General features: G+C 41.4%; 1 protein-coding gene across 1 annotated transcript in view; it reads right to left on the minus strand.

Moving 5' to 3' along the window:
• The window catches only part of NBAS (NBAS subunit of NRZ tethering complex), a 3,380,746-nt gene that overhangs the window by 2,277,745 nt on the left and 1,075,085 nt on the right, over window positions 1–27,916 (minus strand). Inside the window, exon 18 of the mRNA XM_044064792.1 lies at window positions 24,701–24,838. Within this exon, the coding sequence (XP_043920727.1) occupies window positions 24,701–24,838 (138 nt within the window). The remainder of the gene's footprint in view (window positions 1–24,700; window positions 24,839–27,916) is intronic.

Below are 27,916 nucleotides of genomic sequence, written 5' to 3' on the forward strand. Positions count from 1 at the left end.
TGAAGTCGTTTAATTTGTCCATTTGGCTTTACTGGCCTGAAATTGTCCATTAAAATGACTTCAAATGTAAAAGTCATGGGCAATCAGAATCACCATATAGCTAAAACACCTGATGTTCATAGGGGTCATTAGCATACATCCCATGTGCCTCTGCTGCAGGAGGACTGGGAGGTCACTCATTGGAAGTTCTAGCTTGGATGGGGTTTTCATTTAGTTTTTTCTGTTTGTTTTTTCAGTGTGACCGTCTTACTCTTTGTTTTAATAAGCAAAGAATACTCAAGATTAACCAATTAGAACTGCAGGCAGCTTGTCTCCATGGAAATGTACTTAGTAATAAGTTTTTGTAAATTTCACTCAAAATCGAATGCACAACTATTCTAAGCTGCATACATCTTGACTCCAGTGAACATTTGTCAGTGGAAAGCAAACAAGTTAACATATTTTTAGTTTTACAAAGCTGAACATTTTCATGGCTTTCATCATTTTGTCATTTTTAAAGCCTACATGCTTACAGAGACACCTGTTTATAGCTTAAGCCAAGGGTAGTAATCTAGTCATTCATTCTTGTAAAATAAAAAGAGAAAATATCATAATTCTACATATAATATAATCAGTGCACTTTTACACCCCACCAGTCCAAGATCAAAGCATATGAACATTAAACTTGTTTTTTTCAAGCCTTTTTTTCTTTTTATACTGTAAAACCTAAATTTCTTACAACTAAAAAAGTATTTCTTTACTTTAATATCTTTAACACATAACAGTCTCTGAAAAGACTCCATCCACATTTAAAGTTCCCTTGACTACACACTACATAAAACTGCTTTACTGTACATAACATGCAGTTTATATCATGAAAGTTTTATCCAAATACTAATAAAAACAAAAAATTGTTTTACTTACAGTTAGTTTCCCCCCTTTTAGTACCGTTCTAAACATTTATGATTTAAAGTGGGGTACATGTTTTACAGTCCACCCACAAGTTTAACAAAGTCAACAAAAGTTCATTGTTTTTCGGCCACTTTTTCTTCCAAAACCATATTCACAAACGTGATAAGATGCTTTATAGTTTTCACTATTTTACAGTTGCTGTTCTTCTTCCTGTTCATCTCCATTTCCCAATACCAGACTCTGGTTCAAGTCCAAGGTACTGCTGATTCTTCTAGTCAACATCTTTTTTCCTATCAAACATCTTCTTTTGGAACATCGGATAGGTTTCACTGTCAAAGGCTCTCTCTGAACCTCAGGGTTACAAGAATGAGTAGCAGAGTCCAATTCTGCTTACTGACTCACTTCTTGCTATCTAAACTTTTTAATGTCCTGTTCTGTGTCAGAAATGCACTTTGAAGAGAGCTAGATATATCAGTCTTAATCTCACACCTGCCTCTTGGCATTCTGTGATTACTGGGATATATCTGCTTCTTTTTTGCTGGTGTACATTGAACAATCATTTTCTACAAACACTCTGCTGCCTCCAATTTTTAATACTTTGCCCTTTTGGCACAATTTTGTCATGACCAACTCTTTCTGATGGTATGACTGCATATTTATTAATATAGGTTTTTGGCTGCTATCTCATGGCCAAGTTTAGAGTATGCACTCAATGTGCCATTTCAATTAACAAATTCTGCTGTGAAATACCAGACCAGTTTCTTATTTCTGCTTTCATAAAAATTAACACAGTCTGTTCTATCCAGTTTCTCTGGTACAGCAGAAAACAGTTATTTATGTACTCACCATAACGATCGATGTATGTGGCCCATCTCGCCTACATTCTTTACTCATGGGTTCGGAGCAGAGAATCGGCTCCGACTCAGCCAACTATTATTCTAGCACGAACTCTCTAATTGGCTGGGCTAACCCGGTATCCCAAGATGCATCTTGCCCTAGCCCCAGATCTTGTTTGCAACCATACCAATCATAACCCATACACAACCAACACTGGGAGGAATTCCAGCCAAGGAAAGAAAAAAAACACTGACCTTGAAGGGTTCACAGCGCCAATATTCCTCCAAATCCTTTAGGAAGGGGGCAGGTGGGAGGGTACATAAGAATGTAGGCAAGATGGACCTCAAACATCGATCGTTATGGTGAGTACATAACTAACTGATGTTATGTGGTCCTATCTCGCCTACATTCTTTACTCACAGGACAGCGTCCCCAGCACCTCTATCCTGGGAGGCTCATAGGAATATACTCCTGAGAACCGTGGAACCAAAGGAAGCCTGGCCCCTAGAAGCCACGTCCAGCTTGTAATGAGTAATAAAGGTGTGAGGAGAGGCCCAGGTGGCCGCAGCACAAATATCATCCAATGAAAGCCTGGCATGGTAAGCTATTGATGTAGACATTGCCTGGTAGAGTGAGCTTTGACGGGAAAAGGTAAATTTCTGCCTGCTGATGAGTAGATAAAGGAAATACAATCTTTGATCCATTTAGAAATTGTGCACTTGGAAATAGGGCAACCTGCTCTGTTCTCTGAGAAGGACACAAACAGCTGATCAGACTTCCTAACATGCTTAGTCCTGTCTAAATAGAACCTCATTTGTCTGTGCACATCCAACTGATGGAACCTGAACTCTGCTTTATTGGAAAAGTTTGGAAAGGACACTGGTAACTCAATAGATTGATGGAGATTAACAGTGGATGACACCTTCGGAAGGAAGGACGGGTTAAGTCTCAGGAAAACTCTGTCCTTATGAAAGGTCAAATACGGAGGTTTAATGGACAGAGCTTGAAGTTCTGATACTCTTCTGGCCGATGTAATGGCTATTAGAAATGCCATCTTCCAAGATAAGAATTTCAATTCACAGGTGGCAGCTGGTTCAAAGGGCGGTGAAGTGATGGCTTGTAGCACAAGGTTTAGGTCCCATGGCATGACAGGTTCTGACACCGGAGGGCGAAGTAACCAAGTGCCTTTCAAGAAGGCCTTACATAGTTTATGGCCCATAAGATGTGTGAATATTGGAAATTGCAGCCAGCTGTACCTTAATGGTAGCGGGCGCAGAGTCCTGACAGAAAAGCATGGCTAAAAAATCTAAGACAGATGGAATTGTGGCTGTGAAGGGGTCCAAACCTTGGGCCTGAGCCCAAATGGAGAATCTCTTCCATTTGCTGGAATAAATCCTTCTGGTGGAAGACTTATGAGATGAAGACAAGATGTGTACCACCTCAGATGAAAAGGAATGTCGTCTAACTAGTGATGGAAGTGGAGCAGCCAGCCTGTCAACCTGAGGGTTCGCAGGGATGGATGGAGTTGTCCTGACATGTGAATCAGGAGATCTGGCACTGAGTCCAGAGTCCAAGGACCATCCACTGCGTACTGCTGAAGAAAGGGAAACCATACTTGTCAAGGCCAGTGTGGAGCAACAAGAATCATCCTGCTTCCCAAGGAAATGGCTTTCTGGATCACTCTTGGTAACAGAGGAAATGGAAGAAAGGCGTAGACCAGACCGGGGGGCCAATCGTGGACTAGAGCATCCCTGGGTGACTCCCCCTGTGGGGGGATCGGTGTGAAGTACTCGCGGCATTTGGCATTGAGGGGATGACGAAGAGATCGCAGCAAGGCTGACCCCACCTGTTGAAAATTTGAACCGCCACTCGGTTGTTCAGGGACCACTCGTAAGGCATCAGAATAGCTCTGCTCAGCCTGTACGCTATCACATTGGACTTACCCAGAATGTGCGTTGCCACTAGAAACCATTGGGAAGATACTGCCCAATGCCACACTTGCATGGCCTCTCTGCAGAGGGGATAAGACTTGGTTCCCCCCTGCTTGTTCAGGTACCACACCACGGACATGCTGTCCGAGTGAATTGCAATCGTTCCCAGAGGAAGAGAGTTTTGGAGTGCTCGCATTGCTAGAAACACCGCTCTCATCTCCAGAACATTGATGTGCAGGTGTACCCCGTGATCTTGCCACGTGCCTTGGACCGTCCTGCCAAGATAATGCCCCCCCACCCCATCTGGGAGGCATCCGTGGTCACCGTGGCTACTGGAGACATAGGAATCAAGCTCCTCCCTTTGTCCAGATTGGCAGAACGTAGCCACCAGCGGAGGTCCTGTTTGCACCGTTCCGTGAGAAGTATCAAGTGGGAAAGAGGAAGTTTCTGAAATGACCATTGGACCGAAAGGAGCCATTGTAGGATCCGCATGTATAACCTGGCCAGAGGCACCAGCATGATGGTGGCGGCCATGGAAACCAAAAGCTGGAGAACTAACCTGGCTTGAACTCTTTTGAGGGGCAACAGTGTGTGGATCTGAGATGGCAGCACTCTTATTCTCTTTTGTGGCAGAAAGGCCCACATTTGAATAGAGTCTAGCTCTGCACCTATAAAAACAACACGCTGTGAGAGCAGCAAGGCAGACTTTTCCCAGTTCAAAGTAATTTCTAGTTGTTAAAGTGCAATGGTAGTCTCCCTGGCTTGAATGAGGAGATGCCTGGTGGGGGCGGTGAGAAGCCAGTCATCCAGATACGGAAACCTGGAATCCCTGACGTCTCAGGTGAGCTATCACCACTGCAAAACACTTGGTAAACACCCTGGGGGCTATGGTGAGACCAAAGGGCAGGGCATGAAACTGGAAGTGACTGGCTCCCAGCCAGAAGCGTAAGTGACTCCTGGATGCCTTGTCCATTTTGATGTGGTAGTAGGCATCCTTGAGATCGATGAAGCACATCCATACTCCTTTTTCCAGCAATGGAAAAATGGACTGAAGCGTGACCATTTGGAACTTGGACTTCAGAAAGTAGTGATTCAGTTGACTGAGATCCAGGATGGGTCTCAGGTCCCCTGTTCTTTTCGGCACCAAAAAGAGTCTTGAGTAAGTTCCTGATCCAACTTGGTCTGAGGGGACTGGTTGGATGACTCCTTTTTCCTAGCAGCTTTGCAACTTTTAGTGCTGCTTGATCCCGTTGACTGGGTGGGATGTCCGGGATTCTTCTGACTGGAGGGGGTGTTGATAAAAAGAGGGTAGTGTAACCTCTGGTAACTATTCGGAGCACCCAACGATCCTGGGTGATGCTTTCCCAGGCTTCCAGGTGCAATGAAATTTGGCCCCCTACTGGCTCTGGAACAGCACAGTCGGGCAATGCCTCAGGAACGCTGAAAGGAAGATCCGTGAAAGGAATCGCGGTCTCCCGAGTTACGGGGGCCTCCTCTGCCTCTAGGACGGTGTCTTCCAGAATAATTCCCCCCCCCCTGCCTCTGGAGGGGGACTCACCTTGAGCTGCAGGGAAGGACCTCTGAGACTTCTTGAACCACATTTTCCCTCCTCTCTGAGCCTTGGGGTAAGGCCTGGAAGGGAGAGAGAAACGGGCCCCTACGGCAGATAGGGTCTTTCCCTCCTATTTGCATCCAGTGAGGGTGTCTTTCACTTTGGTCCCGAAGAGAGAGGACCCATCAAAGGGGGCATCAGTGAAGGAAGACTTAAAGGCCTCCGCGAAATGACACAGGCGCATCCAGGCTTGCCTTCTGAGAGCTACACCTGAGCTAGCTGCCCTACTCGCCCCTTCGGCTGCATAAGATATGAGCCTCATGGACAAGTTGACGATGGAACCAAGGGTAGATAACTGGGCGTTAACAGTCTGCGCTACCGCCTCAGGCATGTTACCTGTCAGAGTATCTCCTAGCTCCTTAAGGAGATCTCTTTGGAGCGGAGTGAAATGGCAAAGGTAATTCAGTGACTGCAAGGTAAAGGTCGCCGAAGACAGGGTACGCTTTCCGTACCAGTCCATACTCCTGGACTCCTTGTTAGGAGGATGGATGGAAGAAGAAGCCTCTGCAACTTCCTGCTGAGTGGCTGCCGCCACCACCAAGGCATCTACCGAAACCCCTTTGGTCAGGAACTCTTTCCCCGGGGGAGCAGAAAGGAACTTATTTGGACATCTGGGCACCAGTTACATGGAATCAGGGTTCTCCCACACCCTTCGACAAATCAAATTGAGGAGTTCATCGAAGGGTGGAGACACCCAGGAGGCGGAGGGTTGAGCTCCGAAGGCCTTGAGGAATACCGACTCCTCCTCAGAGGGGGTCTTGGAAGGCCACTCACCTCTCTGCCTCAATATCTCCAGGATGTCGTAGAAAGAGACGTCATTGGAGGACGACTTGGGGGACCCCTTTGACTCCTCGAGGTTGGTATCGAAAGTGAGGGACTCGTCCTGGGAGTCTATGTGCTTCCTCTTGCACAATTTCTTTCTAGGGGGCTCCTCAGGCACCGACTCTGAGGGGCCCTCAGAAAGTAGGGGACCGCTCAAGGGGTTATCCCCAGACCTTCGGGCTCTGCCATCTACGGATAGGGGGGTGTCAGAGGCTCTAGCCGGGGTGTAGGGGGACGGAGTGACCGATCCAGGTGATGTAACTGATGCTCTGGCCAGTGCGCTCCTCATGGCCTCGAAGGCAGGTCCCCCTGAATCCGAGGACTGACCAGTCTCCGAGACCACGACCGGAGTCGAGATTCCCCGAGCCGATGCACCGAGAGGGGGGCTCGGAACTGACACGAGTCCCGCGGTATCCCCCTCGGGTCTGACTGAGGAAACCTGAGTACCGAAACCAGAGGACGGAACCGACATGGTTGGAGCTGACGCCGGCTCTGATAAACTCAGATGGGGTATCGGAGCTGACACAAGAACATCACTCGGCGCGGAGTACTCCGGCTCCGACGACACATGGGTGCTCGCAGGAGGAATCATTGGTACCAGGATAGGGACTGGCTCTGGAGCCGAAAACAGTTTTGCTAACATCAGTGACTGCAGGAGCCTCTGGACCACCCTATCCACATCCAAATCAGACAGCCTAGAGGATGTGGAAGAAATAGAAGGCGATCGAGGTCTCCTACCTTGAGACTCATGCCTGACATTGGGTGACCGGCTCCGAATAGGCTCCAATAATATCGGAGCCGAGGTAGACTCCAGTACAACAGATACCTCCTGCGGCCCCGAGGACAATGGAGACGAGGAGGTAGTATCCAATTTCAAAACCTTCTCCTGCGGCCCCGAGGACAATGGAGCCGAGGAGGAAGTATCCATTATCGAAGCTTTCTCCTGCGGCCCCGAGGACAATGGAGCCGAGGAGACAGTAACCACTTCTGAAATCTTCTCCGGTGGCTCCGAAGAGGCAGATGAAGCCGGAGATCTTTTCTTGGCCTTAGAAGGCTTAGACTTAGCACTAGAAGAAGAAGAAGCATCTAAGACCTCCTCAAAGGAGGGCTTAATCAGGCCCTTCAAAATCAGCTTATTTTTTCTTTCCTGCAGTACCCTAGGGCTAAAAACGTGGCAAAAACTGCAGGACTCTTGCAGGTGAATAGCACCAAGACAATAAACACAGATGGAATGGCCATCTGTAATAGACATTTTGTAGTCACATTTGGTACACTTCTTAAAACCGGAGAGTTTACGTTCTTTCTGCTCTTTAGACATGGTAAAAAAAAAAAAAAAAAGCACACTCTCAACTGACAGTGACAGGCACAAGAGGTAGGCGGCAAAACCAAATAACAGTAACGGTCAAGGAAACTCTAAATTAAATGTTTCTTTGGAGGGAAACTAACTACCGACAATAGCAAATCCACCACAGTATAACACAAGGGAACAACACTGGAGAGGACTAGGTCCTCTAACTTAAACGGGCCTAGCCCGCGAAACAGAGGGATACCACAAAAACACACTACTCACAAACGCTCACAATGAAACTTGTCAAAAAGAGAAGACTAGCTATTAAAATAGCTTTTACAAGACAACAGACTGCTAAAATACTTAGAAAAAGTATTTGAAAGGGTACTTAGCCACAGCCAAGCGAGACCACGTCCTAACTCTACGAGCGGCAAACGAGATCTAGGGCTAGGGCGAGGTGCATCTTGGGATCCCGGGTTAGCCCAGCCAATAAGAGACTTCGTGCTAGAGAAATAGTTGGCCGAGTCTGAGCCGATTCTCGGCTCCGAACCCGTGAGTAAAGAATGTAGGAGAGATAGGACCACATAACATCCTCAGGTTTTCTCTGCATGCTCTGTTTGCTAAATCTACTACGTTTATACAGCTCTTCTTGAGAAACCTCATATTCAGGCAGCTTTTTCTTCATGCCACCCTCTGATTTTTGAAGTTTTATCAGTTCATCTAAATGGTCAGTTAAAGCTTCTTATACTTTTTCCAGCCTTTTGTTGTTTAATTGATATATTCATTAAATGTTTCATTTATTTTAATTGCACAAGTACATTTGATTTATTTTTTTCTCTAAATTATATGAAGCCATCTCTTGAACCAAAGCTGAGGCTTGATCTGCTTTTTACTGAACACCCATCTTACAAGTCCATTTGCTTATAATCCAAGCAGACTTCAAAGAATTTTTCCTCATGTAGGCAGCAAATGCTGGGGGGTGTGATGGAGAAGAAATAGGTAACTGGGAACATATGCTTTAGGAATGTAATGAGTTGGCAGATTTTAAAGAATTCCTCACAGAGTACTTTGTCAGAAATCGTGGGTGAGCAAATGGTTGTAAGTAAGGACATTTTTCTTTTTAGCTAGGGCAGAGGATCTTAATTGCCTAGACATATTAAGGCCTTATTAAGTTTACTTCTGTTGGCTGCCAAAAAAGCAATTACTAGAAAGTGGAAATCAAAATCTAAACAAACTGTATTTGAAGTAGTGATCATTATGAAAGAGGTAAAAGAACTGGAAAACAGACATTTAGAAAAGTGAAATAAATTACATAGAAATAAATGGAAATTGTGATAACGATACATGCAGAATAATGTTCATGAGTAGGAGGGAGCGGTTTAGGGGAAGACAGGAATTCAGCAATTTATTTAATGTTGGACTGATGAGAATTACAAAGAAATATACTCAGCCCTTATCAGACCCATCTCTGAGTATAATGCCCTGTTTGGCATGTACCTAGACATGTACATGCAACAGTTAGAATGCCCTCAAAGGTTTCTCACCAGAAGAATCCAGGGTATGAATACCATGCCCTATACAGATTGTCTTAAGATCCTATCTCTGTACTCAATCTCCTACAGGTTGCTGAGAGATGATTTATGCCTAACACATAAGTGTCCTTGGCTCCAGCTCTGATAGATCTCTTAAACATACGCAAGACAAACAATACCAGAAACACTAGATCCAAGGAGTTGAAATTTGTCTGTGACATAAATAGAAAATGCTGGAGGAACCAATATATGCCCAAAAGGATCTATGCTCTATGGAATAAGCTTCCCATCTGTATGAAGTAAAGTTCATGACTGACCCTGTTCAAAACAAACTTTGATCATTTGATGGGAAATCGCAAATTCACCCCAGGTCTGGCCCCCATGTCTCTAATGGACAGATGTTGACATTAAGTAAATTACTCTCCAACTAACTTACTGTCTCCCCCACATAACCCCCAGCTGCATCTTCACTAACATACCTCACCATATAGGCCTCCAAGGAACTGTGGGACAAAACTGGGTTGGGTTGCATGGCTAGGATTGCAAAGACCCTGCTGGTTATTAGGTTTATAAGTTCACACTAGGCTATGTGACATATAATGTATTTAAATTTAAAATATTAATCTTAGAAGCATTCTCAACAAAATTCCTGAATTCCAAGCAATGCTCACACTGTACTCTCCAGATATTGCTATACTTACTGAAATCTGGTTAAAAGATCACAATAAAAGTAATGAATTTGTGCCCTAAGGATATAACATCCACAGATTAGATAGAAAGCTCAAATACGGCAGCAGTCTAGCCATTCTATACAAAACTAACCTTTCCCTCCAGCAACTAGACATATCTGCTCCACTAACTACTGAATCTGAAGTTACAGTCTCTCGTCAACAAAAACAAGTCCATTCTAATTATAGCCGTATATCTCCCCCCAGGTAACAATAGCCATACCACTGAAAATCTACTTAGCTGGGCCTCCTCTAACTTAAATCAAGAAACATTAATCTTACGCAATTTCAATCTTGACTGAACCTCATGCACCTCCACTACTCCAACTAACGTTTTTAAACTTTTTTGGCTTCTCCCAATTAATCACGACCCCCACACGAATCGATAAGCATAGTAACAAACACTCTATTCTAGACTGGATTCTCTCAAACCGTCCCGATCTCTGCTGCCTCCTGATCCACTTAGCGAACACTCTCCCACCTACCTAATCAGGCAAAATTCTAACTCAACCTAAAGTGCAATTTATAAACAGATTCGTACAAAAAAAAACTTTTCTGCCAAACTCTTTAATTCCCTCCTTAAACATCACAATTGCACCCCTTTATGGCACCTTCCCCTAGATGAAGCCATTGTATACTTTAATAACTAATTTTTTGATGTCCTAAACTTACTAGCCCCTATCAGAATAACCCGCTGCAAAAGCACCCCAACTCCTTGGCTATTCAAAGAAGCAAGTAACATCATGAAGCAAAGAGATAGGGCATGGCTAAACTACAAATCTACTAAAACCCTGCCCTCCTTACAGAACTACCGCCAACTAAGAGATCTAGTGAAAAATCAAATTCGTAACAAGAAATCGTACTACACTCTAATCCAACACAAACATAAAAATAATCCCAAGAAATTCTGGCAGGTCATCAAACTACTACTATCCCCCGGCCAAACCTCCACTCCCTCCCCTCAATCCCAAATAACACATCAATACCAGCCTAATTCAACTTATATTTCATCAACTCCATCCAAACCTTATTAAATAACATCAACCATTCCCCTCTAACAATACCCACTACTCCTGACCCCCACTCCCCCACCTTCTCATTCCAATCAATCCGGACAAGTTACATAAAAAAGCTCCTTCTCAAACTTAAACCCACTACTCTAGCCACAGATCAACTCAAAAATGAATTTCTTAGACTCGACTCAGTTTCCTACCCAATATCCATGCATATCAATCGCTCCATCACTGAACAATACGTACCAGTACTATGGAAAGTCTCTCATATCATTCCCCTGCACAAAGGAGGACCTTCCACAGATATAACCAATTACAGGCCAACTGCCATACTCTTCCCCCCTTAGCAAAACATTGGAGAAATGTATACATTCCCAACGTCTAACATACCTACTACTAAACAACCTGTTCTCCAATGCACAGCACGGCTTTAGACCAAAACATAGTACTACCACTGCTCTCTTATGCTTCACAGATACCATCAGCCATTACAAAAACAACAATAACCTTGCCTCTTCTATATTCTTAGACATGTCTAAAGCTTTCGACACCATCTCACACCAGATACTCCTACAAGTACTAGCCTCGATGGACATGTCTTCCTCAGCACTTGCTTGGTTCCACAGCTACCTGTCTAACCGACATCAAGTTGTCAAGTGGGCTGATGACTTAAAACCTCCTCTAACCATTACTGATGGTGTCTCACAAGGTTCAGTACTCGGCCCCCTAGTCTTCTCCATCTTTACAAATAAACTTAACTCTGCTACAACACATGCTACCATAGTACAATATGCAGATGACTCAACAGTCATCTGTACAGCCCCCTCTTACCCAGAACTACAACTCAAAACACAACAAGCCTTCTCAGATATAGAACTATATCGCAAGGAGAACCAGCTCATATTAAACCACAACAAAACAAAGCTTATGATATTCACACATAATAAATCCACAGAACCCACCTCCCCCCTTTATATCCTCACCTCCAATAGCGCCAAAATTGAACAAATAGATAACACTAAACTTCTAGGGGTCACAATAGACAACTTATTAAGATATGACAAACACACAACCCTTATAGTCAAGAAGCATATTAAACTTGGCTGCCTATATAGATCTAGAACATTCCTCACCCCTCACACAAAACTACCCCTAGCTAGAACTCACCTTCTGTCTCACTTCTATATGCCTCCCCTATTTTCCCTAACCTTAGAAAATCAGAACTCTCCAAACTAGGGACTTCCAACCACAAAACTGATCGTTTTCCCACCAACCTCCCCAATAGAGCTCACCACTGCACTGCCCTTAAACAATTTCACTTGATAGAACTACCACATCTTCTATCAATTAACCAAATGACAGTTGCCCAAAACATCATTTATCTTTCAGATGCCTGTCCATCACTAAAAAACCTAGTACAACCCTACCACGCCTCATGTACACTCCGTTCATCCAACAAACTACTTCTACAAGCCCACAAATCCAGTAACTCTTTTGGTGACTCTATTTGCCAATCACATTGCTAAAATCTGGAACGCAATCCCACAAAACATACTCACAACCCCCACCAACATCAAATTTAAATGGCGATAGTGTAGTGCACTGGCTCACCAGATGCGAAGCAGCAAGCACCACCCAAAACCCTCCCCCGTTGTACGTCAGTCGGACCTATTGAATATTTAGCCGGTGTCAATGAATATTGATTCCAACGTATGAGAATGCTAAGAAAAATGCATTTTCCAAACATAAAACATGCCGCAATTGCTACAATGTATCACATTGCTGCATTTAAAATAAAAATGCATTCACGAACATAAAGCATGTTTCCGAACTGCCACAATGTATGACAATGCTGTATTTAAAATAAAAATGCATTTCTGAAAATAACACGTTTCCGAACTGCCACAATTTCTGAGAATGCTGTATTTAAAATAAAAATGCTTTTCCGAACATAAAACATGTTTTAGGACATGCCGCAACTGGCACAATGTATGACAAGGCTGTATTTAAAATAAAAATGCATTTCCGAACATAGGCACGGACACACAGGGCTACATTACAAGTATGTTTATTATGGCGACCTATATTAAAGTTGAATATATGAATAGGGACTGGTAATTGATTGTGAAACTGAAATGTGTTTCTGAACACCAGGCATTTACAGTTGAATAGTATGATTTGCGAGGTGGTAACTGTCAATAGTCGGACTTGCAAGGTGTGAGGAGGTTATGATATTGATGTGTGAAGATACATATGAAAGTAACTGAGCTGCGTGCATGCTTTTACATTTATGGTGATATTTGTCAAGTACACATAACTGTGGCTTTAGATTTACATTGGAATAGTACATAACTGTAAAGTGAATGCTTTTACATTTAAGGTAATATTTGTAAAGTACACTTGTTTCCGAGCTACATTTCTTGGAATTGTAGCTTTAGATTTACATTGGAAGAGTAAACGGGGCCACATTAATTGTATGCATGATGTCACTGCCTAATATGAATGGCACGTCAATCATACTTCATTTCATATGCAACTTTTCACGCCAATCACCGGAGCCACGCCCACTCCTGCGCAGAGCTGAAGGTGAGCCAGTACACTACACTATCGCCATTTAAACAACTACTCAAAGAGCACCTCTTCAATAAATGGCTCTGCACCTGTATCACCCCTTGATAATCTCCTCCTTTCCACATTCACTTCCTGCTCTACTATCAGTTTCTATATACAATCACATAATTATTTTTTAGCTGTTCTGTTCTTCCTGTCTTAGTTGCCATATGATGAAGGATTGTGCCTAGTGTTCTGTAAAATGTGTGTTATACTTGATAGCAATTATTAGCTTATACTACAAATATTCTAATATCTCCTGCTGTTATTTTTTATAAAGGGTGTGAAATGACTGATATCTACCTTGTATAAATTATTTACTACTTATGTGACTATCTTTGGAGCTTTAATCCCCAGGCCTCCGCTGAAAATGGGCTACTAGCCCAGTCGGACTATCCCGGTAAACAAATGTAAAATAAAAATAAATTCAAAAAATGTTAATATGGTTTGTTTTCTTTTCTGTTAATGTATGTTTGCGTATGTCTTAACTGATCATGTAATAATGGTGTTTAAAAAAATTAACATGACTAAAGTTTTTTTTCATTTTTCATTTGCAAAAAAGCTGGCAAACAGGCAGAATTTTCAGAAACATGAACTCTGGCAAATAAACATGCTAGATTTAACTAAAAAAAAAGGTGACTCAAGTGCTGCGCCACTCTTAGCCAAGGAGAAATCTTTTCCACTTCTTTAGGTAACATTTTCAGAAATATTTAACAACATTCAGATTTCTCTTGTCTAGAGGTGGGCAAAGTAGTAAAAAAAAAGCTTTCCCTAGCTCTGTATTAAGTTTACTCATCTAAACAATGCTAAAGCCATAATTAGACAAGTAATAAACATTCACATTTCAAAGATTTGCATGTGTGCCTTAGTATGTTATTTATGCATAGTGTTCCTTACTCGTACATCTTATTGCAAAGTTTTAAGAAAAATACATAACTATGTTGCCTGTCTCTGCCCTAAGAACCCCCTATGTTATTCAACCATTTTGGAACTTCAGCCGTACTCACTGTCTGACTGCCACATTATTTATTTTAATTAGACACTTGGAAAATTAACATAAATTATAATTTTTTTAATGTGGCACATCTTCAAAGTGAACTTTATTTCTACCCCCCCTCCCCGCCAACTCTAACTTCCTGCTTTATCACAGACAGGAGACTTCCATCAGCAGCTTTGCTTTTCAGTGCAGTATATAATTGCTCCTGATAAGGATCACAACAGGTGTGTTCTGTCAGTTACCCAAGCAGGTCTACATCAGTTTTCTGAGGTTCAATTCACTCATTCTTACTAAACTAGAAGAATGAACACACAACACAGCAAATGCTTTTCAAAAACAAAAAGATCCGGTAATTTTTACAACATGAATTCATGATCACCAAATGGAAAAAGAAGAAAAAGAAGTTATGTACTTACCATAACATTCCATGTGAATTGTTGTTCTCGCCTTCATTCTTACTGATGGGTTCGGAGCCGATCCTCGGCTCCAAGTCGGCCAATTTGCAAAGCTCAAGGTCTTGAACAGGTCCAGGCCAAAACCCTATCCCACAATGCACCTCTACCTTCCCCAGATCTTGTCTGCTGCCAACTAGTGCTACATCTAATTAGACAACTTGTGAGAGGAAACTCCTCAGAAGAACCAAAACCAAACGTAGAGCCTCTCTCGAACTTCCAGATATTGGATGGGGGCAGGTGGGAGGGTCGTAAGAATGAAGGCGAGAAGAACTCCTCACTTGGAACATTATGGTAAGTACATAACTTCTTTATGTGAAGTTTTTCAATATCGCCTTCATTCTTACTGATGAGTAGCGTCCATCACCACAATCTTGGGTGGCTCACGGGACAAACCTAAGGACAGCAGAACCAAATGAAGCCCTGTCCCTAGAGGCCTTGTCTACTTTGTAGTGAGTTATGAAGGTATGTGGCCTAGACCATGTGGCAGCTGCACAAATAGAATTAATGGGTAGTCTGGCCAAAAAGGCTATGGAAGTAGAAACAGCTCTGGTTGAATGAGCCTTGACTTTTTTCTCTAAAGAAATGTCTGCCGTATGGTATATAAAGGATATGCAGTCCGAAGGCCATTTAGATAAGGTAGATTTAGATACTGCTGCACCTTTCTTGGAATCTGAGGAGGAGACAAATAACTGATCAGCTCTTCTATGATCTTTTGTTCTGTTTAAATAGAAACAAAGTTGTCTATGGACGTCAAGCTTGTGAAGCATATATTCCAATTGATTAGTGTGACTGGGAAAGAAAACAGGTAATTCAACTGTCTGACTAAGGGTGTACTCTGAACAAATTTTTGGTAAGAACGAAGGGTTCGTCCTGAGGGAAACTCTATCTTTGTGGAATATCAAATATGGGTGCTTAACTGAAAGGGCTTGCAACTCCAAAATCCTGCATGTGGATGTAATGGCCACCAAAAAAGGCCTTCCAAGAAAGATAGTTCAGCTCACAGAAAGAAGCAGGTTCAAATGGCGGAAGAATAATCTTGGACAGGACTAAATTCAGATTCCATGGAGCGGCAGGTGATCTAACTGGTGGTGTTATATGCATCGTACCCTTCAAAAAGGTCTTTGCCATTTTGTGGGACATAATACCGTTTCCTGATTCACCTATATGGAAAATAGATATAGCAGCCAGTTGTACCCGAATGGTTGCTGCTACAGCTCCTTCGTTGAACAGTTTGGTCAGAAACTCTAAGTTGTCTGATATGGAGGCTAGAAAGGGGTCAATGTTATTCTGCTGAGCCCAGACTGAAAACCTCTTCCACTTACTGAGGTATAGTTTCCTGGTTGAAGACTTATGTGAGGACAAAAGTATATGTTGAGCTTCCTCTGATAAATTTTGGAACCTGGGTATTCTGGGAACTGGAGCAGCCAAGCTGTCAGTTTGATGGACTGAGGTGAAGGGTGAAGAGCTCCTGACAAGTGGGTCAGAAGATCCGGCACTGGGTCCAGGATCCAAGGTTCTTCTACTAGATGAGGCTTCAGAAAGGGGAACCAGATCTGACGAGGCCAATATGGGGCTATTAATTTAAGTGTCCTGCCCAGAAGACTGGCTTCTGCAAAACTTTGGAAATCAGGGGAAAGGGAGGAAAGGCATAAAGGAGTCCTGGAGGCCAATCATGTATGACAGCATCCCTCGGAGACTACCCCTGTTGAGGGATCAAGGAAAAGTAGTTGCTATAAATGCTCAAGTCGCTTAATGCTTCGTCTTCAATACAATTAACAGTAGACTGCGAAGTCCGTGCAATTAATGTGTGTTTGAACCCAGTTGGAGCCAAATTGGATGATGAAATATCCATAACAGTAAAGGGCTCCAAACCGACCAGATCACCTTCATTGTCGCTAATAAACGTACAAGTATTACTTGACGTCTTTTGCTGAACATCTTGTATATTAAACTTGTCAAGGTAATCACAAACATAAAAGTCCTTGTCCACATTAGGTTTAAAGCTAGTAGAAGTATTTTGAAAAATGTTACCTGATGGTCCGGGTCCATTAAATTCATCAACCACCTCATGGTACAGGACGCCATCGGCTACTTGTGCATCCTCCATCCGTTTTTTTGTTTCCTATTCTCAAATGCCTTCTTTGGACATGTGCCCATAAACCCAAACTCATCCTCATCGTTGTATAAGTTTTGATTTTTAATCCTCTCAGATCGTCTGAGTCCCTCGTCGCCATAACCATCCACAGAATCCTGCCGCCCGAAATCTCCATATTCAGTATAGGAAGTGATGTCATCAAGCTCATCAAGGTTTCCACTTCTCCTTGGTCTGTCCTCATTACCATGGTTATGGGTTACTTTTTTAGATTTCGGATACACATACCCAGTTTTATAAACTTTATTATCTCTTTGAATTTTCTTATTTTTCTTTTGATAAATAATGTCACAACTATGATCAATGTCCTTGATAGCATTGATGTAATTAGTATAATATTGTTCAAAAAGTAAATCTTTACTAATACTTGAATTCAAAACCTCTAATTCGTTCAACAATGTCTCTATCTTGTTAGTGTTATATTTAATCATAATTTCCATAAGATTTAACCCAGTCTTATTGAATAAGTCATGTAAATCTTTTAACATGTCTTGATCATGCTCACATCCATTAGGGTATCTCCACAATCTTAATCCCTTAGGGACCAACCCCAACTCAACATTCCTTCGTAAATAACTATTTTCCATTTGTGTTCGTTTGAGTTTGAAAAGTTTCATCTCAAACTCTTTAACATCTCTTTCATATTTTTCGTATTTTTTGATTTTTTGATATATTAATCAACAATTGACAATTCTATAATACAGCTTATAAAATCACGATCACAACAAAACCTAACATTCAATGTATATTTACATTTGGCTTACATACATATCTACATTTACAATATAACTATATAGCATATATACACCTACATTTTTTAATATACTTAACATATTTTTATACATATTTTTACATATTTTTAAAACATATACACATATTTTAAGATACTTATGCACACATTCAATATTTATATTTATGTTATTTTACATACAATGTGACATTATATATTATATTAATGTATTATATTTAGTGCACTTTAACGTATTTTGGTATTTAATTAATCAATTGGACAATTGGTAATTGTTTTGGCGGTTACTATTTAAGTGGCTCAGTTACCTATTGTTGTATTCTGATGAAGTCTGTGGAGACGGACGAAACCTAGGTCAACGTTTTTGGTGTAAAGTTCTGTAAGAAATAAATGGTGTTTGCATCGTTTACCTTATTTTTGGAGCAGTTTGTTCAACGTGTTTTTGGAGCTTGTGTATCTGTCGGATACTTTATTACGTTGGAATTAATCAAATTTGAAGAACTTGTCTGTATATTTTAGATTTATACCACTACATTGACAGTGTTACTCATTCCCATCGGAGTGGAAGTGGGTTAGGTAGTTCAAAGAGCAAAGGTTGTAGAACTGAACATGCGCTTGCCATATCTGTCCATAATCCTAGATTTCCTATTAGGAGGATGGACAGACGTAGAGGTCTCCGACATCTCTTTCTTAGTGGCCGCCACAACCACCATGGCATCAACAAGCATTGGTTTGGACAAAAAGGTTTTATCATGAGGTGCTGAGATGTATTTGTTGGGCCTCCTAGGAACAGGCTCCATTGTATCTGGTGACTCCCATGCCCTTCAAGATAAAAGGCCCATCAACTCATCGAAGGGCGGAGAATCCCAAGAAGAGGAGGGTCGAGACCCAAAAGCCTTCAGGAGCACCGATTCATCCTCAGAAGGGTTAAGGGGCTGCCAGTTGCCCCTCTGCTTAAGGATCTCTACGATATCCACAAAGGAGAGATCCTCAGAGGGAGAATTTGGGGACCCTTCTGATTCCTCCAAATTGGTGTCAGATGTGATGGATTCCCGAGGGGAATCTAAATGTCTCCTCTTACATAACCTCTTCCAAGGAACCTCCTCAGTGGGAACTTCTGGGGCGGTCTCGGAAGAGCAGGGTTCCCCCAATGGGGCTTCCTGAGGCTCTGGGTCCCTACACTTACGGTGGGTCTGCAGTGACAGAGAAGATTCTGGTGCTTTACGGGAGGAGGTGGCCATTTCAGAGGTTGTGACTATCCAAGGGGACAAAACCCTCCTCTTGGCATCGAAAGCATCATGACTCCGGTGTGAGGAATCCCCCGGGTCCGAAGACACCAATGACTCCTCCTGCACCAAAACCGCAGGCTCCGAGCCAGAGGTGGGAGCCAAGCTCATCCATGCCAAGGCCCCAAGGGGAAGAGTCAGAACTGATGCATCGGTTTGACTCCCCTTCCTAGAGCCAAGGGAGTGTCAGCTCCCAGAGTCTACCGCCAGAGCAGAAGACATCAGGGTTGTCGGTGCCAACAGGTCCAAGGTAAGTGTCGGGACCGATGGTTCCACAAACGACTGAACGGCTCCCTCCGGCTCCGATGTCTCGATTCGAGTCGGAGGAAGAGCAGAAATTAAAGGAGATGGATTTTGTCGGTTCCGAAGCTGCCTGAGTCCAAGCCGACAGAATTTTACCCAGCGCTCGATTCTGTAACAGTCTTCATACCACACAATCCACATCTGAATCCAAAAGTCTGGAAGCTCAAGAGGAAGCTAAAGAAGGAGCCAGTGAGACCAGAATCGGAGATCTTAAGGTCGGAGAGACTAGTTCCAAAACTGGGCACCGGCTCCAATCAACTACCTGTACCAATGACGCCGAGGCCAGTGGAACTGAGACAGGCAACTTTTTTGGAAACTTCGGAACAGAAGAGTCCTTCAGATCCAAACTTGCAGCAGATGAAGCAGAAGTCAATGGTTTCGAATATGTTGGTTTTGGTTTTCCTGGAGAAGCAGTATCCAAGTCTGACTGAAAGGCAGACTTGATAAGACCATGCTCAACCAGTTTCCTCTTCCTCTCCACCAAAACCCTGGCACTGAATACATGGCAAATGGAACAAACTTCCTGGGGATGTACCTCTCCCAAACAGTAAACACAGGTGGTATGGCCATCTGTAATAGACATTTTCTGGATGCATTTAGGGCACGTTTTAAACCATGATTTAGCTTTTTCAGACATAATGCAATATCTAATCTTGCAGCGATCCCAATGAAAATGCAATAATATTCCACCCAATTCAAGAAGCCTGGCAAAGGAAAATAAGCCTAACCGGCTACAGTTATAAATAACCCAAGAAAGCCACTCTGCTATACAGAGTAGGGCTGTTGCAAAAGAAATTAAGCCTAACCGGATACAGTTTTATAAAAAAAAACTAAATAAAGCCTAACTTCGGCTATACGGGATAGGGAGAAAACTAACAAGGCACCAACAGGGCCTAACGCTAGAACCGAAACACAAAGTTCTGTCAACTTTTCTCAAAACTAGCACAATAAACTAGCACAAAAGGTAGGAGGAGGATAGCCTATCCTTACTTGAATACACTAGGTCTTTTTCCCAGAATAAAAATGCCAAAAAACTACAAAAAGACACACTTATCTGACAAACAAAATGGCCTGAGCTGTAGAAGAAGCACGATCTGTTGCAGTGGCAAATTAGATCTGGGGAAGGTAGAGGTGCATTGTGGGATAGGGTTTCATCCTCGAGCTATTAGAGACCTCCAGCTTTGCAAATTGGCCGACTCGGAACCAACCCATCAGTAAGAATGAAGGCGAGATGGAACAACTTCACATCAAGCATTTTTACAAACAGCTGAGAGTCCCCCCCCAAAGACACTAGAATGCACGATACAGCTTGTAACTCTACCTATGTTTCAAAGCTTAACTCCCCCTCCACAAGTTTCAATGGCAGACGCAAATTAGGAAGGAGCTTTCTTCCATACAGATTCAAGATTATTTACCAAAGGCAGGTCTTCTTCTTTCTCTTCTATGTTACCATCTGCAACAGTAACTGCACTATACTTGACCAGCAAGTCATTCTGCTACTGCTAGAAATATGATACAATCTTTTACTCCTTTCAGTAGCTACTGCATCTAATTATAGGATGGTCTGGTAGCTAACCTAGTTAATTTGGAAATAAGTTGCAAAAATTACTAAGATCATTATTGCTTTCAATTTCACATATAGTGGTTAGCTGCTACACTTGCTACTGAAGAAAACAAACTGAAATACATTAATGTTTGTACACCATGCAGTCCACTCCAGTTACCATACCCAGAGCACCAGAAAAGTCAGTCTACTTATGTGCTACCAGCAGGAAAAAATGTAAAATATATTGTAATATGCAGTATTTCTTGCATCTAAAAACTGCTGGGGATCAGTCTGCCTTTGTTGCTGTTGAAAGCAATCAGAAAAGCATTATTACTGAAATTATTCCTTCTGATTACTTACTGTGCAGGGGTGGGCTGCTAGCTTTGCTATTCTTTTGAATAAACTTAATGTACATCAGTGTGGTCACAATGTCTCTGAACCACACAGCCTGTTATGGTTATCACATCTCTACAGCTATCAGTCACTCTGTCCTCATGCTACTGTTGAAAATGAAGTGAAATTAAGTACCACTTGCACTTAATGTGCAGGTTGGGGAGAGCTGCTTTATTATTGCTGGAACCAAAGCAAATTACTGCTTTTGTTTGCATTACTGTGTGTGTATAGAAAGGTGGAGCTGACTTTACTGCTTGAAACCAACTGAAATACCTTAACAAATGCAGTAATATTTGTATCGAGTTATGTGTGTATACGTATGCAGGGTGTGGACCTATTTTATTCTTGGAAGCAAGCTGACATACATTACAATGGGTACTAATGCTCTACTAGCCACGTCAGTCAGGGATACTGTGACTAGTCCAAATGACAGCCAGTCATTCAGCAGAAATACATAACTACACAGAATACAACCCGCGTGTGATTCTTCACATATTGGGGTAGAGTAGGGATGATGCTACCTTTGCAAAATGTCATCAACAAACAGAAAATGCATTACTATTTGCTTTTTTTTATTTTTACTCTGACAAACCGAATTGCTGCCAGCCCAGCTATCTGGAATTTTGTAAATAATCACAGGTCATTTGTGAATATTAATATGATCCATAGGCTTGCCTTACAAATGTAAGAGAACTATATGTTATGTGTATGTTAAACTACTGGTGCAGAAGTGTGTGTTGAACTGTAGGTTATATACTGAACTTCAAGAATATAACCACAGTGTACCCTGCAGAAAAAGAGCAGAAATGTGCATAAACTACATACCTGTGCAGATGTGTGTTTTAATGGTAGAAGTTGGAATATACAGAGCTAAACTGCAAAACCTCAAGAAAATAAGTGGAAATTGTTTTACGATTCTGTTTCAGCTCAGAGCAGACACAATGTCTAGAGGTGAAGGTTTTCCTATTGTCTTGAAACAGAAATAATTACTAGGTTTCAAATGTAAAAGTGATTAACTGTTTTACGACTTCCAGTTCTAGCCAAATGTCTGAGAGATATGTACCTCTGACACAGAGGTGCTAAATTCTAAGTATCTGTTAGCCTGGGAACTGAAGGCAGGTGACAAAGAGTAATGTCACCCAAGCTAACCCAGCAGTAATGTGCATTATTTATTTAAGAACTACCTCAGAGAGTGAGTCTGTGCATTTTGTATTTGTCTTTGGACCTGGAAACATCCTCTCATCAGCACGTGTCTTGCTAATAGTAAGTAATCAAGGCACAATGATTTCTCTTAGATATAGATAGGAGTATAGTAAAGATTAGTTTAGATGTTTTTTGTATTTATATGAGACTGTCCTGCAATGTTCTTTTAAAATATTTCCTATGATTCTGAACTCTGTAGTCACAGTGTTGAGTTACTGAGTATTGTCTTGTATTTATATTATTTATTATTAAATATATTTAAACCTTTTAATTGTGGCTGGTTTGTTTAGAGATATCTAAGCTCTTAAAGTACCTGCATATGTATCTGGTGACAATGTACAGGCCACTCCTAAATAGCCTTGAAAGTCTGGGTCACACTTACCATTTGGAAAATAGTAACATTACACAGTAGAACTGGTCACCCTTTGTAAGAGCCTTATAGCATCTGATAAAGAGCTGGTTGGTGGCAGTGATAGCTACCTTTTAGTGTGGGCAGAAGGGGGCATAGCTAGTAAACCTGTGCCAGCCTTTCCCAGGAGTGTGTGTTTATATATAAATCAAATCTCAAGAGTGTGTGCATCAGCTACTTGGGCAGGGACATGATGCATTGGTTGGACAGAGAGGGTGCTGGAGGTTTTGGCTTGACTGCTTGGCTGAGATATTAACCCTATAGCTGTGCCAGTGGGGAGTCTTACTGGGGATCTGGAGAAAGAGGGAGAATCCAGCCCCAGACTGACTGTGATTTCTGTGTGCTCTTAAAGGAAATTGTACTTTACTGTGTGTGTAGTTGTCATCCTCCCAATGTTTACATCCCTCACTGGTGCTAGTGGTGGGGATTGAGGCTCCTTGATTACTGGACCAGTGTAGGGGCATCACGTATGCCACGGGTTATTCAGTCAGGATTACAGTACCAATCTAGCTGGCCAGTCAGTATGCCTTTGAGGTACTGCAGACAAGCTAAAACCAATAACTATACTATTTTCTGCATTGGTTCTATCATATGGGAAACTGGCGGGGTGCTGCCTTTGTTACCTATTTGGAGCAAAATGAAACAGATTATTACAGGCACTATTGTACTTCCACTAGCCAAGCAGTTAACATTAATGTTCCTGTTCCTATTTTCCCTGGCCAATGTGTGTGCCACTAATTAAATGGAATCAAGACATAAAAATACACGTACGGGCAGATTACTGGGTGCATTTGGTACGTGTGTGTGTGTGTGTGTGTGTATTTTTTATTTGTTGAGACAGACTAAAATGTACTACAGTGGCTACTTTTCTCTCTCAACAGGCAGTCAGTAAGAGGCAGTATACCCTTTCCAGTTGGACATATAGTTTATCATTTGAACTGTTGGTAATGAACAGAAACATGTAAGTATGGGGATCACTGCTGAAATATAGTTGCTTAGTGCGTGGGGGGCTATGACTTTATTATTCAATGGGGAATGAGCTCAAATGCATTACGATGGCCATTTTCTTCCTCTACACTGTCTAGTAATTTGGGGTTGTTGAACTCACTTCAGATGGACAACTAGTCTGCCTTTGAAATGTTGGTGTCAACAAGCAGAAAGATATAAGTACATGGATTTCATAGTAACACCAAGAGTATGTAACTAGCTGAATGGGCAACAGTACAGAAGCCAATGATGCAAGTTTGCATTTGTCAGCTCCTCTTTACATTTTAATTTCCTCACTGATGTTATGACATACACAATGAAGCACAGTGTGTGTAACTCGTTACCACATTACAATTGATCATTAGCAATTTTATGGGAGCAATACTCTTTTCAAAATTTTACTTTTTAAAGTTAGATACAGCTTAACAAACTGGAAAGCCTCCTAAATTTGTGTCACAATAAGCAATATAGTAAACTCACTCAAACTAAAATGAAAAATATTTTTAAGGAAATGAAACTGTTTTACACTACTGACTAAAACAGGACTTAGTAAATGGGATAACTTAAAGTTGTAGCACTAAGATGTCTGCAGACTAAAGCCATCACTCAGTCAACAGAACTACAGTGCAGACAAGAGTACAATAAGCCAAATAAATGATTTGTTGTAAAAGAATGCTGAAGGCAGAAGGTTTAAAGAAACAGGAATATTATGCAGTACATTTAGTAATTTAAGAACTCAAAAGATGAATAAAACTTGCATAGGCTGTATGTAATACAACCAGCTAATCTTCTTCAGCTGTAGCCTATGTATCAGGACTATTAACAAAAAAGCCAAAGTTTGCAAGGCAGAGTTAAGATCTGTAAAATAAATATGTCTAACCACACCACTCTTACATGAATATGTCAGTAATATGAAATTAATGTAGATTTCAAAACATTATCTTATAATTTATTTACTTTGAGAAGTCCAACAATTTCAGAAGTTCTTGCTTCTTTTTAATTTCTCTTTCCTTTTGGCGTTCCATTTCCTCCACAGGTGACAGAAAATCATCATATGGCAGTTCATCTATATCCACATCTCCAGGCAGTATAAATCTGCACAAAAAATATACAAATCTATATTCAGAAAAGCCTGGAAATAAGAGTTACTGAAATCAACTGAATGTCATTCTCTTTCTACAGAAATATAAGAAAGTTTATTTTAATTCATCAACTAGGGTACTCAAAGTCTCAAGATCTGCTGTGTTCTGACATATAATACTGATTTTTTCCACTGATCTTTACATACATCAAGTGGCAAAAGTATGTTTTAGATGGCATGTGATAAGAAAAATAAGCACTTTGTGATAATAATAGGTTTCATGTTCAGTCTATAGCAGCTTTATTTGTAATTTAAACCAAATTATCCCCACCATAGTTTATTTTACGGTTAGTCAAAGATTAATAAAACTTTTTTGATACATCAAAGTTGACTGCTGGAATGGAGAGCTGCATCAGGGGAATCTCAACTGCAGAGAACATTATATGCAAAACATTTAATACTTTCTCACCTCACATTTTTAAGAAATACAGCATATAAGTACTGACAGCTGTCACACCCCAGTGCAGAATTAATTAGTATGACTGGATTAAATACATGCATGCAAACATCAGATGCAATAGGGTTAGGTGAGACACTTGCCGCTCGCCTTGTGTATTCAAATAAGATGATGAGCTTGGGTGTTTGTTTAAGTAGTTTATTACACACAAACACAACAAGATGGATGACTGGAACATTAAACTCAAATGAACTAATTGACTGACTGCTACACATATACATGGTTTCACTCCGGCTGTTCACTCAAAATGGCACTCTTGCTTGCACATGCTCAGTACTTTATGCACATGCCCATAGACTGGAATTGCTCTTAAAGGTATAATACACACACACATCTATAATACTAAGTTTAAGTACCAGATATATTCTTATCATACTGTCTGATCAATGACATAGTCTTCCTTGATGAAGCTTAAGACTGGCAGCTGTCAATTAGAACTTGGCATATTTTCAGCGAACTCCCACATTTGGGAATGTTTGTGCACATGTACAAATATACACCATATGTAATGCCCATTTACATAAGTTCACACATTCTCAGAGATATACAGCACAAAGCAAGAAATAATGAAGATCTGACATCATATTATCAAAAACTGACATAAGAATGTATACCCATCTGAGTTGCAAGCAACTGCACGAGCTGCAAATGGTACATGATTAATCACTTAGAACTGGACAGAGGGAAGGGTATTCTAAACACATCAAAAAGGTCCTCTTGTAGATCAATGGTACTGTAAAGATTTATCTTTTATATCTAACACTCAAGACCTTCATTGACAGGTCCTAGGCAGACATGAATTAAAAGAAGTACAACCATGATGGAGAGCTTTAAGTCCATACACCTAGAACTCAGATAGTGGAGTCCTGCTACACTCTCTACCCAAATGCGGCCTGGCTCTCCAGTTCACATTCTAGACAATAATGCCTGGTGAAAGCATGCATCAAGAACTAAGTGTATATGCACAAATACATGAAAATAAGACATTCTTGGTGCAAACACTAAGGCAGCCACTTCTCTACTGGTACGGAATTTGTCTTCAATATTTGTTAACGGTCATTCACTGACTGATGGTAGAAGACAATACAAAGTGCAGTCCACCTGGAAAGTGCATGGTATGGAAATGCAAGCTCTTCCCACAGTGCAGCAAAGTTAGGCATGTGTTGCATACTATGCCTTACCTGTTGATATGTGCCCAGGGAATGAAGGTCATTCTCTTTGATAGGTTCTGATACCACAGAAAGAAAGGAGGATGATGGACTATTCCAGAGGAACCTCCAAAATCACCTTCTGAAGAAAACATTGGTTCATGCTGAGGAGCATCTTATCTCTTTGAAAGAACAGATGTGGTTACCTGAACATAAGGGTTCATAAGTTCTAAGATATGCTACATGGGAGATGAAGGGCACTAGGACAACAGTTTTTGAACAAATAAACTTCAATGACACCAAGTCAGGCGAATCAAACAGCAGATATGTACATTTACATACCATACAGTTCAGAACCTACAGAGGGAAAGTACTCTTCAAAGGTTTGGTGGAAATAAAGCCTTATTTCAGGAACTACTTTGCCAGCAGGTGCTGGGCCACAATCTTGTCAACTAGGGTATGGTGCACAGAAACCACTAATACAAGCATCTTAACTATGAATGACTGATACCCAAGTCATGCATGTGACTGAGGTACATCACCTGAAAGCTAAATAACTAAGGTAGTATAAGATACCATTCAGCCTAAAATGAGAATTTTTCCACTATGAGTCATAAGTCTCTAAGTGCAGCATACTTTCTGGCACCATGAATCACCAATCACAACCCTACAAGTGCATCCAGTAAAATAAGTGGGTCTACATCAGGAGCAACCCACAATCTGCTGCTTGCACCAGGAGACTTCCCTGTACAGAGATTGGCTTCCTGTCTACCCCCTCTTTATCTCTGCTGCAGTGAGCAGAAAAGGGGGAGAACAGTATGCCTGTAAGTGGAAGACCATTCTTTTTCTGGATTAACCAAGCATAGCATCTAGAATATTCTGGGAATATCTACCAACAATTCATCTCCAAGGGATGTGAATTAAGGACTCCTCATCTATGCCAGTTGCCTGAACAGCACCACTTTTCTGTAGAAAGGGTAAAACCTTGTAGCACTTTCTTGTTTACATACAATGTAATGTAATGGATTTATCACTACATGATGATGTCCTAGAAGCAGCTGACTTTCCTAGGCTTTTAAAGCTAGCAGTATTACTTGAGATTCAACAGGTTAATGTGAATCTCAAGTAAAAGTGAGGGCCAAACTCCCTGCACTGCTTGGAAGCCTTGCCTGCATAATTACTAAGGTCTGTAATAGGACTGGTTGCAGAAATGGGAAAAGAAACATAAGAAAATTGACAGGGAGTGTGGCCAAGATGCCAAGCAACTAGCAGCACAGGATTTTAGCTCTGCCTTTCTCTTATTTTCCTAACAGGAAATTTCAATATTTTTGTGGAGAAAAAGCTTTAATTTTACTTATAAGAAATATCTAACTACTTAGGTATTGATTTCTATAAGAAAATCAAAACTAGTGTATAGTTTTAGTCTA

This window comes from Protopterus annectens, chromosome 1.part0, assembly GCF_019279795.1.
Source record: "Protopterus annectens isolate FY-2018-M chromosome 1.part0, PAN1.0, whole genome shotgun sequence".
Classification (NCBI taxonomy): domain Eukaryota; kingdom Metazoa; phylum Chordata; order Ceratodontiformes; family Protopteridae; genus Protopterus; species Protopterus annectens.